Genomic DNA, 19695 nt, shown 5'->3' on the forward strand with positions numbered 1-19695 from the left:
TGGTATTGTTAAAGGGTGTAAAGGAAAGAGGTTCATTAAGAGTTAATTATATTGTTTCTCAGGAGCAGCTCACATTTTTCCTGGATCGGGCCGGCAGAATCGCCCTCTGTGGTCTCACTGTCATTACGGTGCTGCCCAGGGGCTTGTTAGGTTAAATTAGGGGTGCTGTTTGAAAAATGGGCTTTGAACGGATGCTGCTGTTTAAATAAAGATGTTTGTTTAGGCTTATCTACTGAATCAGAGGTAGCAGCACAGCATGTGGTACGAGTTTGATGGAATGCGCTCCATTCATTTACAGTCAGCCCCATCTATTCAACACCTTTGTACTCCTCTCTCCAGTTTGACCTTGATCAGGCATCCTCTCGTCATCCCCTGTTGTGTTGTGTTATGTCTTGCCTCTTTCCTCTCAGTGTTCTCACCAGAGCGCATATGCTCTTTCCTTCCATCCAAGGCTGTATTAAAGATGCACATTTCATACGATATCACCGCCTGTGATTTCCCCCCCTCTATGGTATCACTGCCGGCCATATGATTCTCTTTACTTTCACTCTTTTCCATATTTCCTGCATCTTATCTGTGAAAGTGACAGTGTTATTTACAATCCCTTAGCTCAGGATTTGCAGATAGGGAGAATAGTGGTGGAGATTATATCGGGCTTGGCCATGGTCTGTGGAGAATGATTGGGTGTGCATGTATATGGCTTCATCTGTGAAACCTCATCTGCAGTCGGTGCAGAGAAAGCCCTGACAAGCCGGTGAAAGTGAGTGGAGGGGGGCAGGATGCAACGCATGGGACAATGCTGTGGGATTGGAGAAAAAATTGATGAACTGAGAAGATGGAAGAAAAAGAAAGACAGAGAATGACCCCCAATGGTGAAAGGAGAGAATAAGACAGACAGAGAGAGATGGTGATGAGTTGTGCTAATGATGAGAGGCTCCACTCAGTTCTCAGAGGAGGTACAGCCTTGGGCACCGCCAGCCGGCCATATTTTTGCAGCTGTTTCTCTGGTCTGACCTGCAACCCCTCAGTGGAGGAATATAGGGGATATGTGTGAACCTGCTGCTTGCCTGCCTGCTGAGGGGGTAATTTCTGCATCTGGATGGGGGGCAAAGGTTAGCTCTGTCCGGTGGGAGGGCAAATGAGCGAGTCAGAGCTGGAGAAAAAGCTTGCATCCAGACAAATGGAGCACATCTCCTTTCACAGTGTCATATTATATAGTGTGGCATTATCCTTCTCCTGCCTTCAGCGTCAACAGTAATACAAAACATCAATGACAGCACATAGAGTGGTTTTGGTATGTTTTGTCAAGTGACATATATATTGTCTCTCTTCTCTAAGGGTGGAATTGAAAATGGCGGTATTGTAATAGCACTCTGCCGGATGAAGCGCAAAAAGCACTCAAATGAAATGATATTATAGCTTGGAGCTACCTCTCTACAGCTTTCCCAGTTTGTGTGTGTGTGCATGGTTTATTTTCTAATCAGAGTGTGGGTAGAAGGTGGTGGGTCTGGGTGCCGGGGTATGGCCCCGGGCTTCGAGCTGTTGTAATCTCTCTCTGTGTTTCTTAGCCCCTGACCCAGGAGAATATCTATGAAAGCATGGAGGGTCTTTTTCTCCAGTAAATAGGGAGGGAAAAGTAATAACAACCACACAAACATTCACACATATTACAAACAGATACCAAGCCCTGCAGCTTTTAAGAAATGTTTCACAGTTTGTCAGGGTTGTGTAAAGGTTTGTGTGTGTGGTGAATGTCTATCAAAGTGATGTGAATGTCAGAATGGAGAGAAAAAATTAGGTTCTAGACATCAGTCTGTGGTGTTGTGGCAGCAAGCTCAACCTTTGTGAACCAAAGCTAGGTGCGCTCCTGCAGGTGAATGCATTTGTCAGCACTTATCTCAGTATGCAGGCTGGACGCTTCAGTCAAGGCTCCCCACTAATCTTACCGACAAGCAGTGTCACCCTCCAGTGAGTAATATCTTGGGTGGGAGAAGAGGGTGCTCTGTACAAAATATCTCTCCTCATCCCGTCCTTGCCCTGCCACCTCTGTGCTATGATGCCGGGTGGTTGTGCTGTCATGTATCTGCGTCGGGATGATTTTATGTGTGCTGAGTCTATCTCAGCTAAGGACAACACACACACACACACACACAGGTGGACCTCCCTAATGGTTGCTGGCACAGGCCTCCCCAGCAATGTACGACAATCTGGTTTACAAAGTTTCTGTGTGGGTGTCTCCTTTGTGTTTTATTTTGGCAGAGACCTCCACTCTCAACCCCTTGGCTGTTTCACAGCGCAAGTTGCAACCTGACTCCCTCCCCTTTAAGTTCGAGGTGTTGAAACAGTGCCAGCTGAAAGAGCTGCAAATTTGCCATGCTTTGCCCCCTGCCTGATGCTCCTTCATCCGAATCAGCCCACCCCTCTGATATTTGGGAAATAAATAGATAAATAAAATATGCGAGGCAAAGGCAGATTAATATTATTCAGATATGGGTTCTTTTTAGCCTGCAGCCGGATTGACAGATGTAGCACTTGCCAACTGAGGGGTGTAAATGTAAAAATATATAAATATTTATAAGCAAGTGAGCAAGGAGGCAGAGTTTGGGGGCTGCTGGAACTCCATGGGAGGTTAGATGTTTTCAGTGGAAGAAGAGTGGAGTGTTTCAGGGGGATAGAAAGGCAATTACCTTACGTCTGTCGGCTGATTCAGGTCTGAATGCCTACAGGGCCCTTAGAGTTCAGCCGCAAATACACAGACCGGCTTAATGATACGCACATATCAGATGCACCTCACATAGATTAACAGAGAAACGAAGTCATGTTACGGTTCTAATATAAAAGCATTCACTTGCTTTATGATCCCCGACACAGTGTAGTTCAACCCATTGAGGTGCCTGCAGGCAACATTGGGAGGCAAACATGCTCATACTGTAATGAAGCAAGGCAAACGTTACACTGAGGTGATGAATATTTGAGTTGTGTGTGTGCTCGAACCGTAGGAGGTTGACCTTGCTGACTGTGGCCTTGTTGTGAGGATTAGATGGGGTACTAAAGCGTATTTGGATTGGACTCACGCTCATTTACTTAGTAAATGTATCGGTTCTGATAGTTGTCTTGGAATTAACAGGCCCTGAACTAACATACAGGACATAATCCCTCCACCAGTTTCGTCTGTTTGTTTGATTGGAGTTGTTTGTTACACTGTGTTTATCCTGTCCTCAACAAGTGTGTGTATTATATCTGCTGGAGTGTGTAGCTACTCGGTTTTTATTTTTCTGTTTCGTGCATGTATTTAGATTGCAGGGTAGGGGTGCACTTACTGTGACATACTGTGCAGTGTTAGATTAGATTAGACAGCGCGACACAAGCGCCCTAATGATGCACCTAATGTGTGTTTCTTTTGTCACTGTTCTGTTTCAAAGGAAATTGATTCCGACAAAATCCCATGGGTGCTGGCAATAAATGGAACGGAGCAATTAAATCCAACGTGATCTTGAAAACAACAGGCAGTGTATGGTCCAAACCATTTTAAACAGCAGGGCTTCTGTTTGTAATGCAAATACACTGAGCCCAGTGGTGGTGGTGGCTGTTATGCCCACCCTGGCCAGGGGGTCGACCACTCTGGAGCTGGCTAATTACCTTAGCTCTTTAGATTAGAGGGCAGCCCTGCACGAGAGAGAGAGAGAGAGAACCTCTACGTCTACCTATTCTGTATTCTCTCCTGTTACCCCTGTGTAAAGGTTTCATTTGAATTCATGTCACACCAAAGTCCCACTCTGTACCCCTGTGCATCCCCAGGATAATTGGGTTGAAAGCTTCCTCTCTTCCTCCGCCCGGCTTCCCCTTGGTCTAAATAAATAAATAAGAAGACAATGGCAGCACGGTTTTCTGTAGAGAGGGTAAGAAGAGTGAATGAAGAGATGAGAGAAGCTTCGAGCACAGGGACCAGTTATCCCCTCTTATAATCCTGGCCCTCCCCGCCATTGTCCCCCAGTGCCATGTGGAATTTACATAAGGACCTGTGGTGCTGCCCTTAATTTAGCCCTCCTCAAGCATCTTCAAACATCCTCCAATGAGCTCATGCCTTTTATCCTTCAGAGAAATCATGTGTCCCTCGCTGGATGGACACTGCTGAAGCTGAAATTCCTAAAGTGCTGCTCCACGGATTAGATTTATTGTAGATCAAATGGCGAAAGATCTGTTTGAGTGCACACAGCAGGAGAGAGCAAGAGCGACCTCCAGTTTGTACCTTTAAACATGAGGTTTTATGTATGTTCAATCACTCGTGGTTGAATTGTATCCTGCTCTGAATACACAATTGACTAAGAATTTCATATCTTACGGTTATTTTAGTATGTGTGCATACGTCTGTGCTTCCACATTTGTGTTCTCATATGTGTGACGGCAGCGCTTCTAGTCTAATAATGAGCTGGTGTTGTGTGTTTCACCGAACACTATGCATGGTGAGAGGCTATCTCTGTGATGAAAGGCCTACCTGAGGGTGATTAGATACAAGGCCACAGTTGTTCATCAGACCACCCACTGTTTCTTTTTTTTGTGTGTGTGTGTGTGTGTAAGTGTGTGTTTGCGTATATTTCAAGAGAAGTGAAGCAGTGTTGCACCCCTGTGAGCTCTCACATGTGAATGACACCAGGCTTCAGGGCATTCTGTCTCTGTTTGTTCTGCTACCTCCACAGGGACCTCCATTAGCTCCAATTAGCTTTCACTTGTGCTTGCCTTGTCAGATGGAGTTGCACATCCCATTTAAATAAGCGCCATGAAAGCGGAATACGTTCGAGCTCTGTGTTGTGCACACAACTTAATGCATAGGAAGAGTATAAAAATGGTGAACTTTGATATTATGGCATTTAAATTTAGCTGTATGCGACACAGCTGCACTCTTTCTGAGCCGTTTCCTCCTTTTTCCCCCCCTCAGTGCTGCGAGATGACTTCAGACAAAACCCTACAGACGTGGTGGTGGCAGCAGGAGAGCCGGCGATCCTTGAGTGTGTTCCTCCCAGAGGCCATCCTGAACCCACCATCTACTGGAAAAAAGACAAAGTGCGAATTGACGACAAGGATGACCGGATCACAGTGAGTGCTGTTACAATCCTGGAATAAATATGTAGAACTTATTTTAATGTCCTGTGTGAATTTTATTGTGTTGGGCGCATAATAAAAAGCTAGTGAGAGATTGTTCCATTTGTTGCCGCATGTATGACTAATAAAGGTTTGTCAAGAACTGCAATGCATTAGGAAGAAAACTGGGGAGAAAGTGGAAATAAACTAAAATGTTTTATCTGTGTTTTTAAGAGAATTTTTTTTTTTTTCTTCAGATTCGAGGAGGGAAGCTGATGATCTCCAACACTAGAAAGAGTGACGCTGGCATGTACATCTGTGTGGGTACCAACATGGTTGGAGAGAGGGACAGCGAGACAGCACAAGTCACAGTGTTTGGTGAGCTTCATTTCCCCAGTTCTCCTGAAACATTAACATTCCTGATGATTATGCTTTGTCCATAAAATGATAGAGGGAAAAGGAAAGATTATCGCTAATGAACGGATAAAGAATATGAGGTAAATTGAAGGGATCTTTCTTAAGGAAGAAGCCACTGTGGACATCCAGTGTATATTCCCACACTGAGCAGGACCCATTGTTTGACATTATAAAGTTATCTATTTCTATCCTCTGTGCCCATTCCACAGAGCGACCAACCTTCCTCCGGAGGCCCATTAACCAGGTGGTCCTGGAAGAGGAGACAGTGGAGTTTCGCTGCCAGGTACAAGGGGACCCTCAGCCAAATGTACGCTGGAGGAAAGACGACATTGATGTTCCTCGTGGGAGGTATGTACATCTATAGGATATTCTAAAAAAAGGCTTTGTTTCAAGGGTGAAAAGTTTCTGCAGCTAGGATTCAGTTCACCCTGCTTCTGTTAAAGTATATGAACAACCAGTTTTGAGCATGTGTGTGTGTGTTTTTTGCATTGATGGGTGTGTGTGTGTGTGTGTGTGTGTGTGTGTGTGTGTGTGTGTGTGTAGCACTGATGTGACAGGCTGCACTTAATGCAAAAGAGCTGTGGAGGCGATGATGTCAGTCTGAGTGACTGTTTCAAACTAATGATAACTCACACTGCCAGCTATCACCTGGCTTGGCTGCCAGGGGGCATTAAATAGCTCTATTAGGCTGTACACAATGCACATTACACATTCAGGATAAAATGACTCTACCCTTTGGTGCCCCAAAGACGGCTCCCACAGCCATAACAGGGGCAGACTGTGTCTCATGTCAAGGAAGGGCTCTGCATGAAGACAAACAGATATTGAGCCAGACAATTAAAACTGAGTGACAGGTAAGTGGGCAGGAAGCCTGAAATGTAGACAATGAGACGAGCAGAAAAAAATCTGGCACATTGAAGAGCAGACAGGTAGAGACGGAGACAGATAGAATGACAGGATATAGGAGGAGGCAGAGTACTGCAGCTGACGTGGCCATCAAGTGTCTGTGTACAGGTGCAGCTGTTCAGGTGAAATCTTGGCACGGACACCTCAGAAACCTGGAAGATAATAACTCCCTCCCTTACACATTTAAACCCATTCATTCTATATAACCTCGCTGACACATGCAGTGACTCACAGTTTCAAAAACAGAAACTGATGAAAGAATATAAGTCTGTAATCTACTGAGAAATACCATTGCCCACTATAGTGTGTCTCACTTCCTGTGAAAAGCCACTGATGATGTAGTGATACTGTTCGAGCTGGGTCCCGTGTATTGACCTGTTGCTTCACTGTGACTCACAGTCAACAGCTTGGTCAGTGTGTGTGGACTTCAAAGAGACCAGCGTTATGTCCTCAGCCATCAAGTCAGTCACAGACTGCTTGGATCACCTCATAAAACATACACGCTCAGTGGACCTGACATCTCTCAAGGCTAGCTGCAGAGCTGAGCGTGGGCGGGTTGTTTGTGTCTGATAAGGATTTGGTTCACTGGGCAGTGGAACGAGAGCTCTGTGCCAAAGCAAACACATAAAAGTATTTCACTCGTGTCTTTGATAGGGAGTTGGCTCTGGAAATGAGTTCATTTTGTACACTAATTAACAGATTTATAACGGAGTAGGATGAGTGTCATGTGCCCGTGTCCTTGCTAACTGTATCAACCTTTTGAAGTCTGGCCTTATTCGGAGATGGGAAAAAAGAAATGAACGCCTGAAAAAGACACTGCCAAAATTAATAAGCAATAAATATTGCAGTGTTTCTAATTACACTGTGAGAGCTTTTGTTTTCCTTGCTATATTTAATTCTCCAGTTTAGCTTTGAAGCAGAAAGCAAGCATGAAGACTGAGATATTCTAATTCTGACATTTTCTGCTTCCTTTGTTGCGTGCCAAAAAGAAGACTTTTTATTGTTCAGTGACGAACTTTTCCTGCTTCCTCCGCTGCTTATCCACACTTAATAAACATCAAACACGGCGCCTCTCTGACTGACAGAAGAATTGTTTAAAATCCCACGAAAGAATAGTTTCCAGTTCGATAACTGGCAAGTGCTCTGAAGAAGAAGTAAAAGCAGCTACTGTAGCACAGCCATTGTGTCATTACACTGTGGGCGTCTGTAGCAGTATCTGTAATGGTCTTCACCATAGGAATAAAAGATCAAGCACTTCTGTATTCAGTGGGGAGGGGTCTTTGTTTGCGCTTTATCTGAAAAGGTTACACCGTCCTTATTATTATGATAAGCTGTAGAAATAGAGAGACTTAGTAAGGCCGCTCCTTCTTTACCATCTAATTGTTTTAACTTGTCTTTGCTGGTCCCTTTACACATGTGCCGTCCGTGCCTATGTTTGTGTTTGTGCAACTTTTAGACTAGCAAGAAGGGAAATGGAGCCTCAGCTGAGTAAACAGGTCTTTAATATGCTCAGTGGCTCCAGCAGCCTCCCAGGCAAACACACACTGGCACATAGACATAAAGTACGCCAGGATGGCACTGGCTTCAGTCTCTGTGGGATAGAGGAGGAGATAGAGACAGCAAGAGAATGGTTTCAATTAGAGGACAAAGAATGGTGCTGCTCTTTTACCTCAGTGTGTTTTACTGTGTTTCGAAAAACTAAACTAAAATCAGCAAACAAGCTGATCTACTCGAGGACAGTTTTCAACAGGCTTTAGTAGTGTGATGTGATAAAACAGGTCAGTTCTATATTTTTCATTATACATGATGATGAGAAATCCCATGACATGTCCCTGTGAAACTGTTGAAATTACAGTCTGGCACCTGTCAGAGTAAATAGCTAAAAATGTCAAGAAACAACAGGTGCATTATCCCAACAGGTGCATTAATTATGACAGGAATTCAGATGTTTCTTTGCAAAGATGGAAGTAGTACTCAGATATTGCAGTTAAGAATGCAGTTTAATGCTTAAGTAGCATTAAATGGAAATGCTCATTTAAAGTAGAAGTACCTAAAAATTGTAGTTGAGTACAGTTCTTGATTAAATGTACTTTCAACCACTGTTTGGTTGTGTGTTAAGAGAACATTTGCATGGACCTTATTCTTATCAAGATAAGATGTAGGTTGAGTTGTTTACATTGCTTAAAGCACTGTCATTCTGTTAGAGCATGCTAGAGCATAGCCCAATAAATGACTCATTACTTAAGCTTCAATCTTATTTGTGTGCACATTTGTAGCTATCCACAGAAAAATCCACATAAGCCCCGTTCGGACAGGATTAATATTCCAGGGGGAGGGAACAGTCTCATCGTTCTGGATTGTATTTGACTCAGTGCCAAATTACAGGATCTGGTTCTTTAAGAGACAAATGATATAAGGATTATCAAATGGTTCTTTCTGAATTCATATTATATTTTTACAGTGAGGAGAGCACTGGAGACTGTGAGGTGATAGTGTTAAATACATGTAGCCCACCACACATAAAATTAGTTATAGGAAGGCAGACCAGCCAAGACAGAATAATTACCTGTAGCTGAAATTAGATCAGGCCATTTGTTGAGCTTGCGGGTTCTTATCCTCATAATGGCTTTTTCTTTTTTTTCTTCATCATCTGGGCTCCCAAATAGGACTTTATGTTACCATCAGGTCAGAATAAAACGTTTCTACTTCTTCCATTGTCAGACCGAACTCTAAACTGTGTGCTGAGCTAATGAAACTCTAAAATCCAACGTGTCTCAGGGCACAACTTATATTATAAAAGGGCCAATAAGTGTGCTGAAACACAGTGGTTAGTTGGGGCTTTAATTATTACCAGGGTAGAAGGAGAAATCACATATCTGCGCTCCAGACAGGATTAAAATCACTGACCAGCACGTTATATTAAAATCACTCAACCTCCCCTAGAGAAATAAGTCTGGTTTGAATGGGGCTCATTCTTTGTGCCTTTATACATGCGATTGGATTCAGATGGTAGAGTAGTGTCTTCCCAAGGGAAAATCTTTGGCGTGTGTCATCAAACTGCTGGATTGTAGCGTGTGTCTTAAAATACTATGAAAAAACTCTTTAAGCTGTATGCACAGTAAAAAATATCTACAATTTCCTTCCATAATGAGGCATGCTCCACATTTAGAAATGCATAAACAGGCCAATTAATTATTTGCAAGAGTGTCTTCATTTGGATTAATATCAGTATCAGATTAATATCCGTCTGTCAAGCATCTCTGCAGAATCTAGGGGAAAGCGCACAGTAGCTGCTCACACATCAGAGAGCTTTGTGTCTCCAAAATGGAAGAGTTTCTGCTATAGTCCATGAATGCCAGTAAAAAAGACTTGGGCAGTTTGTGTTATCTTCCATTGCCTACCAGCTCAGTGTGTGGCCCACGTCTCTCCCTCCTCTCCCTCCTCATTTGCTCTGGACCCTCGTGCCCTCTCCTGTGCCTTATCAGAGCCCCTTTGGTCTTGCAGTCTATCTGTATTCAGGCCTCTCGTCCCCGTTGACCTCCACAGCGCCAGCCCCTGCAACATTCAGCAGAAAAGCCTTTCTTTCTGACTCAATCCCTCTGTGGTCTGTGCGTGTGTGTGTGTGTGTGCTGGTGTGGGTTTGTGTATGATAGAGGTGTGTGGGTCATTCTGTTTGAGAGAGCTGTAAAAGCTAGTGTGACAGGAGCGCCTGTGTTATGCTGACCATCCAGTTTCAGTGATTTCTCACCTCCGCAACTCAGCAGAATGAAAATACGGCAGGCTATGGTTCCTGTCTCCATTACTTCCCCTGATATATAAGTGGATACGTCTGGTATTTATGAGGAGGTTGGTGAGTGGAATGGCAGTAGGATGATCAGGGGCGTATTCAATGTTTAAGGTTGTGTCAACAACAAAGAACGGTGGATACAATAATAATTCACTCTTAATAATTCAGAATATAGAAAATATAGTGTTGCATTAATCAAGAGGATGTGCAGCTGATCAGTCATTATGTATCAGTGCTTTTCAGTTATCTTCATGAGTAATGAAAAATACTTCTCTACTGCTAGAAAGCACAAATGAATACCTCAGCATAGAGTATATATGTCTGACTTCCTCAGTGTGATTCTTGTTTGTGCATCCTTTAATCGTCACACACTCACAAAAAGAGAAAATGTAAGGCTGCCCTCCAGGCATTGGTCTATGAGCTTAACTTAACTATGAGCTTTCTCTATTTGGAACAATTTTCCAGTACAAGCATGCAGTCTGCTCCAAACCACTTCCACTAAGTAAAGACTGCACTGCTGCCACTGTTTCTGTGGCACCGAAGAGAAGTAACTCTTTCAAAGGCAAATTTAGGATGAGTTTGCCTCCCACAAACCCCCAGCCTAGCCTAACCATAGGGGTCCATTTGAAATCTTGCCAAATGGATCTTTGATTAATGAAGGATAAGGTGATGAATGTCAGTCGAAGGTACTGACCCTGCTCAGGCCTGAGAGGTGCCAAGAAGGAGTAGAGCTCTGGCTAAGGTCCTTAAAGAAGCAAGATGAGAAGCGATAGCGGTTAATTGATTCCCCCTCATGGGTGACAAGCCCTGGACAGGTAGACTCCAGTTCTTTTGATCAGGATGAGGTAAAGTAGCAGTCAGATGGTGTGAAACTGGATCAGAGTGTCAGAATGAAATGGAGCAGAGAGGGGACTTTGTGTCAGAGCAGTCAGGCCAGAGAGCAGGCTGGAATTAGTCCTCTAGTGTATCTCGAGTCTGACTCATGCGCTCAGAGTTGGCACACAACCTGTCTACCCAGCACCGGTCCTATTCATATGTACACACAGAGGTGAGGCCGATAAGATCCTCTCAGGTTGAGTCATTTTGTGGATAACTGTACACACACATTCAGTCGTCCGTCCAGCCCACAGATAAGATTCTCTTAATGTGAGCGAATTGGCAAAGTCTGATGGTGGAACACGGGTGAGTGTGTTCCTGACAGACAGGTTCAAAAGCAAATCCTCTGAGATGATCCGGAGCATTTTTTTCTCAGATGTGATGCTTTTAAAGTGTGTCCAATAAAGTGTTCATCTCTGCACAGCCGTCTCCGTGCAGCAAACACATCAAGTTGACGACCCCGAAAAATGCTGCTTTGTCTTGGCATTTGCTTACATTCCCATCACTCCTCATCTCCCTGCACGAGCGAATGACTCTGCACATGTGTGGATATGTGTTGGATGATTGTATACTCTGTTCTCTGTGTGAATGTGTGTATGTGTGTACAGTGTGCTTTTTCTAGCCTAAATGGAGGGAGGGTCCAATGGGGTGAGCTTGGCTCTCCCATCCTTTCCACAGCCCTTCTACATGTGCAATTACATTCCTCCTCTAATAGAGAACAGAGCTCTACCCCAATCCAGTCTCAATAAAGAGCTACTGTTCCCTTTCTGTGTGTACTTACATGTGTGTGGGGCCACAACTACCTCTTATCCCTGAGTATTTCCACTCATCTTGTCATCTAGGCTGATTCCATATAGGAAGTTGATTACAGATTGATTGGGCTCATGTTTCCCACTAAGAAGTCATGGACCAGCCTGAGGTTCTGTTTGAGAGATTGATGGAGACGGGACCTAGAACAATTAGCATGTTATCCAGTAGGTGCATACGTGGGTTATCCACATGGCAAGGCCTCGGCCGTACTGATCTCAGGCTGTGGGAACCTGTATGCGTCGGTTCAAATACTTTTCTTTATGGCTTAATACTTTAGTTTTTAGTGCAAGTTAGCACATGTTAACACGCTAACATGCTTGGCTAAGTAATTCGGTGAACATGGCAAAACTTATACCAGCTTAACATCAGCATGATCGCATTGACATTGTGAGCATGTTAGCATGTTGATGTTTGAAATATTGCTGTATCTAAGTGCAGCATCTACTACTGTGGACCTTCAGTCTCGTTTTTTCTTAAGTTATGTCAAGACTGATGTAGATCAACTGTGTTCTGCCTCTGTATCTCATTAAAAATAGAACTCTTGAGATTGAAGTGAACAAGACTGCATGTACGGTTAATTTTATCCAATACAATTAGATTGTAGTTGAAATAGGTAAATAAAATGTTGGGCTGTAGCAACCAACTTCTTCAGTGGAAAAACTCCCTTCCCTCTATCTTGACACAGAGCTGATTAATGTGGGTTGATTGAGAGCACTGGGGAAAAAGCCATTTGTTTACTTGCTCTCATCATGGTTTGTTCGGGAGTCACAGTGTTTTTCCCTAAGCCCTAACTTGTCTTTGCCACTGTTTTGCTCATCTCCACCTCCTCTTACAAGTCAGGAGTTCATGTTGAGCTACCCATCGTAGCCGGAGGGCAGAGTATGGGAGGATTCTTTCTCTATTAGCTTGTTTGTTTTTCATCTAACGACAGGCATGTCCCAAAAGGTGCTGTCTCATTCCTCTGGATGCCACTCACTCAGTTTCAACAATAAATGCTTTATCCATGTCCCCCACATTACCTGAACTGTACATCCCCTCTCAGTAGAACAAAGCATTCAGTCATGACTCAGTCAAATAATCATTATGGCTCCTTAAGTACCTGTGTGGAGAGGAGGAACTGGCAGTCAAAGTTGAGGAATGTGCTTCAATAAAGCTGCCTTTGAATGGTTGCTGAGGAAATGTCATAACAGCAGGCGAAAAAAATAAGACATGGATAGACGGGACAGATTAGTTTTGCAGCTGCCAGTGGCAAGCAGCCATCAGTACACCTGATGGCCAAGTAGAGGGGTCTTTCCCACCCTGAGGGAAATTAACCATAGCATACTGTTACTTTCAAGTCACATCAAAGTCACATCAGAAACTGTTGCTGTAAATCATAGTTTGGTGCCATATCTAATTGTCCAATATATTATCGCGAACAAACAGTTATCCACCTTCATATTGTGCACTATTGCGTATTAACTTTTAACAATCCCCCTAAAGAGACCAAAAGCAAAAATGACTATTCCTGCTCCAGCGACTATTACAGCTTATTCTTCTGTGCCATGGAGCTGCATTGTCATCCAAAAGCCATTAAAAACACATAAAAGAGTCATGTTGTTGCTCTTGGTGGCATATTTCTTCATTACAATGAACATGACTAGTGCAGTTTATTCAAAAACAACTCTGACTCTATGTTCAATCTCAGGAGGGTTTGCTCAGTGTTGGGCAGATATCACTGCTTGTGGTATTTTTATGTGTTTTTAATAGTTGTTGGACTGCAAGTTTGGAGTTTTATGGAACAGAGGTATAAGCTACAATAAAAGGATGATATAATGGCAGGCATGTCCTTTTAAGGTGACTCTGGAGAGCTAGTATCAAAAAGACACCATGTCAGCCTGCAGTGCACTGATTTAAATGCTGAACGCAACACATACATTGCATCAGCCTCAGCTAGGTTGCCTCACTTTTTTCTCAAACTAGTAATTTAGAATATTCTATAATCACATACAATATACACGGGGGCTTTAAATGGGCAGGTATAGTGCCAAGCTCTTATAGAGTGGCCCTTTATCTGTTCATATCAACTCTGTTCTCAATGCCTGTGAGTGACAGACTGTAGACAGCAGAAGGTTGTCAGGCTGACAGACCACCATCACTAAGGCCCACCACCCCCGCCAGCACGCTCCTTACACACTGCCAGGCCAGCGCCCCCTTCAATTACAGACTGGAACAACAAACGAGACCAGCATCATCCCCCTGTCAACTGCCATACAATTCATACAGGTCTAAGCACACATACTACCATCTGCAAACACACAAAAAAGCAAACATTTGACTGCTGCGGTGGAATTGAAATTAGGGCCAACTTCGCCTCAGTATGGTCGCTGTATTGATTCAGTCAGCTGCTTTACGATAACAAGTTGTAGCTCTGTATAGATTTATTGCAACTGTACGTTCATGCACGCGCAGTCGCCACACAATGGCAAAGTTACGCACACACACACACAAAACCTCTGAAAACATCTACAAACTCAGAGAGGGAAACATCTCATGAATATTGAACGAGTTTTGAGGGTTCCAACTGAACGCACTCCTCTCTGTGTACTGTGTGTCATTGCTGAATAATTGATCCTCCTCCCCGCAATCTCCATTTGTCAGAATGAACAGTGGTGCTTCTTTGTACCTCTCCAAGAGGAAATACACTTTCCACAGCTACTGCCAGACAGCTCAATAGGCACGGGTGAAATACTGAAGCACATCTTATTTGTCACAGGGTTAATATTTTGTCTGAATTTATAGTACTTGCATTTAATGCTGAACAGGCAACTTCAATTTCATGATGTTACATCTTTGTTGACAGGTTTGAGATCAAGTACGACAAGGAGGACTATGTGCTGAGAGTGAAGAAGGCTTCTGTCAACGACGAGGGCACGTTCACCTGTGTGGCCGAAAACCGCGTGGGCAAGCTAGAGGCCTCCGCCACTCTCACAGTCAGAGGTATGACACACCTTTGTGGTTTTTTTTGTGTTTTCACATTAGCTAGCACATAACAACACTTAGAGAGGCCCTGCACCACTGAGGTCGTTCAACTTGTACACCAAAACGAGGTTTAGATTGGCAGTTTACTCCATAGGGTCCCCTTTACACAAATGGAAATCCAGAATGCTGACTCCTTCAGCCAAGAGAGATGTAGACAGTCTATGAATCTGTTTAATTATTTACATTTCCAAGTGCGGCGTCGACACACTCTGCCACCCTCCCCCTCGTCATGGTGGTCTGCTAGCCACGCTATACCCTCCATGCTGTAACCACCCAGTCAGCAAAGCCATTTCACAGATTACTGGTGCACACCGCCAGTCCCACACCTGGGGTTTACAAGGTTAATAAAAACATTCTACCCATAATTTTTTCCTCTTTTCACCACTCTTCTTCCCATTAAACCCAAGTGTTTAGGGGTCTCTGTGTAGCGCTTTAGAGTGACACAGGGGGCCAAAGAGGGGTAAAACAAGGTCTGGGTTGTTTTTTTTTTAACCTTTTTGAAAGTAGCATCTTAGTGTTTTCCTTGACAGTGAGGAAACATACAGTAACACAGAGGAAACACCAGGAACCACTACCTGCAACAGCTCTTTTGGATGGAGTTTTTCAGCAGCTCCAGTCTCTGCCTGTAACCCACATGCTGTCTTCACTTAGTCTTTGAAATGCTCTCTCTCTTCCTCTTGCTCTTTTTTTTCTGCTCTGTCCATCAGCACGTAGAATTATAGATTTCATTAATGCAGACAGCGAAGGTCCAGTGGTAAATTTGTCTCTGACAAGTAGTATTGGCTGCCCCTGCAGGTATTTGAATTCAATTGAATATGACTGACCACAGGGGGGCGCTCACACCGGACTGCCCTTTATCATGCAGGTGTCTGAGAAACAGAAGCTTTGAGCTTTAATAAATCTGTCCAGCATCAAAAAGCTACTGGATCTTCTCTGTCATGCTTACCCTGGGCTGAAATGTGTTGGCCCTACACAACATGTCATTCATTCTGACTTTGATTTCATTTTGTCTTATTTTATTTTGTTTGTTTTGTTCCTCTTCTCTTGTTTTATATGTTTGTATGTCTTAATTTGCTCCTTTTGTGTATCCACTCCTCCATTGTTGTGTCTCCAGCTCGCCCTGTCGGTAAGTACCCATCCTTCTGATTTGATGCCATCCTGCATGCCCTCTCCATACTCACTACTGCATCTGACTGCCTGACAATCAATCAATTACCATTGCTTTAACATTACTGTATTTGACTAACACAGGTGTTACATCACATTGTGTAACCTCGGCGTTATTGTTTGTAGATAGTTAAGTAGTGTAGACTTGACAGCTCTACCTGGATCACTAACATGAAAAACACTAATAGACCAGGTCTGAATTTGAGACATACTGTGCCTTATCGATGCAGCCAGCTGCACTTATCTTAAAGCTCCAAGGGAATGCTTTATTTTCATATAGCTTCCAAGTTTCCTCAGTATCCATATGTGTTTTGAACTGAATCAAAGTATATAGAATTGGCTGTATAAGATTTTCTTTCAAAGTAAAGAAAGCATTAGTTAGTGCACATTCTTTTTTGTAGGTTTTTGTATTTTCCCACTTGATCTCACCTGACAGCTGATGGTACTGCTGTAGTTTTCAACAACATCAAGTGTAGTAGTTCAAAGTTTCTGTTACTAGTGTCGCTCTTAATTCAAGTCTCTATAGATATTAGATCCTGTCCTTTACAAAGACTGAGTGGGCTGGCAGTCTAATAGTCTCAGACATTGTCATCTCATATGGTCCAGGACGTGTTTAACTTGCAAGTCTTGAGGCCATCTGTGGATCTTTGGATCACAAAGCTGAGATCTGTTTGTTTTGGACAAGCTTCTTTCTCTCTGAGCCCCACGACACAAAACCAGGAATCTCATTTTATTTCCCTACAGATTGGCAGAAGGTCAGGGCAGAGCCAAATTTGATACACTTAAGATGTTGAATTGTTTGAGGACGTGATTGAACATGGACATCTGGAGAGAAAGGTGTGCTTTCTGAGAGCAGAAACAGGTGGAATTCAGGAGCTAGAAGCACGTGTCAGGACAAAGAAAGGAGAGGGGAATAATGGCAGAAGTGTGTGTCAAGACTGGCAGAAAAACCCAGACTCTGCCTCAATGGCTAGACTTTGGTTGCCAAAACAGCAGTGGCTGTTCTATGATTGTCAAACTGTCAGCTCTCAGGAAGATGGAGGAAATTACACATTCATTCTGCCTGTGGGAAGAGGCAGTAATTGCCGTCGACTTCTGAATAAAATATGATTGAACGTGGGATTTTAAAGGGGGAGGCTTCTAAGTTTGTGTGCCCGGCTCTGCTGAATGGATGTCTGCCTCTCTGTACATTTGTTCTCTTCACCCTGACTGCTGTTTTATGCTGAGCCCTCTCCAGACCAGGAAGATGTGACTTGTCATGAATTAAATATGGACACCTGATCATGTGCTTCTTTAGGTGGGGACAGGAAGGAGCCTCTCACATGTCATTAAGGGTCTTTGAATCAAAACAGGGCCAGTGTGAGTTAGCCCAGAGCCAAGCTGTGAGACTGTCGCACACTGACTTCCTCTTGATTTGTCTGAGTTTTTGATCTGTATTTCTCTCTGGGCCTCCCACTCCTTCTTTAGGTCCATCCCCCTCACATTCCCCAGAAGTGTTTCATTTCTTTTCCTTTTTCCTTTATGCTTTTTTGAAAGTAGTGCCACAGGTATAGAATGAAACCAAAGATGAATCTCAGGCCACCAGTAAAGCTAAGTTTTTGCTGAAAGATACTTTGATGCAAACAGTGAGTTGATGTATTGACCTGTTGGTTCAAAGAGTCCAGAGTATTTTTTATTTTTTTTGGTTTCTAACTTAGAGTATCTCGGTTACAAACAGCTTCCACTGATGACAAGTTGTTGGCTACAATAAAGATGATTCACAAACAGATTTATTTCTTTTATTAAGTCTGATGAAATTGAGTTGAACAACACATTTTTGTTTTTGGCATCCTGCTTTAAACAGTCATCCATACAAGCAAACACACATATAAACCTCAAAAACATTCACCTAATTCTGTTTGACAATACTTGGATACATAGTGTAAATATGGAAATAAGTGAAATAAAGTCTATTTCTATTCTATAAATGAAAATATGTCTAAGTGTAACAAGAGCCTACGAAAATGGAAAGATTGGAAAAACTGATTAAAACTGTGATAAAGGACAAGGTCAGGCATTTCAGTGATGGTGCAGTCTGTAAGGTGTTAAACCATATTTTTAGTGAGTAGTTAGTAATGCAGCATGTGGGCTGGAGCAAAGCGGAGGAAGTGAAGGGAGGGAACTGAGTCCTTGCCAGAGCATGATTTAGGAGCTCTGTATCAGGCCCAGCATTGTGAGAGCCACAAGATATCCAAGCTGCAGAAGGCCAAACGGGAAGGCAGTAAATCTGTAGCCATCTGTACCATTCCCAACTGTGTGTATCTTTGACAAATACACACCCCCCAGAAAGGGATTACATGGAGAAACCAGCCAAATGGGAAGAGTTTGGCCTTACTGAAACCAGCTGGCTTGTCACTAAAAGGACTTACAAAGAAATCAAAAGAAACATAAAGGGTGCAAGATGTTGCTTTGCAACAATTCATGTTTATGGTCAGAATATAATATTATAAAAATCTGTGGAAATTTCAAAATTTTAAAAAAAAAATTCTCTCAAGAAAATGGCCTAAACTACCCATTTTCTGCACTTCCTTTAGGTTATGGCAGGGACTCCCAGTCTTTAATTTGTTGACTTTCATTGTCTCTGCAGGAACCGTGTTTCCTCCTCTAACACATAAACGTTATCTTGGCAAACATGGCACATGTCAACATGGGCCTAAAACCTCTCCGTGACAGTCAGAGTATAAACCAGTAAAGGTCTTGGGTCATGCAGTAAATGACCTCAGGTCAAAGTTTAGATATTTTCATGGATGTAGTTTTTGTAGCTGAGAATTTTGGTAAATATCTGCAGCTGCACTTTTGATTTGCTTATCATCTGTGTGACAGTCCAGGTTACTGGTGGTGAAGGATGGACTGTGAGGGATGCAAACTTCTTCTTCGCTTCATTGCTGGATTGTCAGCCAAATGCAAGCTTTTGTAGTTTTTGATTATTTTCGATAAAACCTGATATCTGAAATCAATTACTCAGTATGTTGGTGCAAATTAATAAAGTTCATCTTAGGCAAAGAAACACACTATATTCCCTTTTTATACACTCTATTCATCAGCTTTTTCTTATTAATTGAAAAAAAAAAAAGATAAATGTAGAGATGTGAGGGAAAGGTAGTGTGAAATCCTGCCTCCCTAACCTGCCATCAGTGAAATGGTCAGGGAATGAAGAGCGGCAACACTAGACGCCAAAAAAACTTGAATCTAATCTAAATTCCTCTCTTTTTTTATTGAACTGCATTTGTCGAGTTGTCAGTCAGAAATGTCTCACTCTGTCCCGACTGCGAGTGCATGACAACTGGTCTGGCTCCTGATGGAGTCGTGAATATTGACTGAGAAAGCTTCACACTGCGATTTCAAAGTTTGATAGCTTTTCAAGCCTCTTCTCTCTTTGATGGAGAGGTGTTAGCTTGAAGTGTGGTAAACAGAGAAATAGTCTTTTCTGTCTCTCACTATCTTTTGATCAGAAGCACTGAGCCACTTCAGATCATGACTTTTACATGAGATGCATTCTGATGAAGACTAAATCTCACATATGAAAAAGTCAGACATGATTAACCCTTACGTGTCTATATCTGCTCATAGTTTTGGATGTTCCCAGGGCATGG

At 43.0% G+C, this 19695-nt stretch overlaps 1 protein-coding gene across 11 annotated transcripts in view; it reads left to right on the forward strand.

The window, feature by feature from the left end:
* Positions 1–19695, forward strand: part of robo2 (roundabout, axon guidance receptor, homolog 2) — a 311369-nt gene that overhangs the window by 243873 nt on the left and 47801 nt on the right. For 8 of the 11 annotated variants that reach the window (XM_084351853.1, XM_084351850.1, XM_084351851.1 and 5 more), the window contains 5 exons: positions 4937–5094; positions 5337–5457; positions 5706–5844; positions 14718–14854; positions 16011–16022. In XM_084351853.1, the coding sequence (XP_084207979.1) occupies positions 4937–5094; positions 5337–5457; positions 5706–5844; positions 14718–14854; positions 16011–16022 (567 nt within the window). The remainder of the gene's footprint in view (positions 1–4936; positions 5095–5336; positions 5458–5705; positions 5845–14717; positions 14855–16010; positions 16023–19695) is intronic. The other 3 variants (XM_084351854.1, XM_084351857.1, XM_084351859.1) reach the window with 1 other exon arrangement.

The sequence above is a fragment of the Pagrus pagrus genome (genome assembly GCF_965226575.1).
Source record: "Pagrus pagrus genome assembly, chromosome: 4".
Lineage (NCBI taxonomy): Eukaryota > Metazoa > Chordata > Actinopteri > Spariformes > Sparidae > Pagrus > Pagrus pagrus.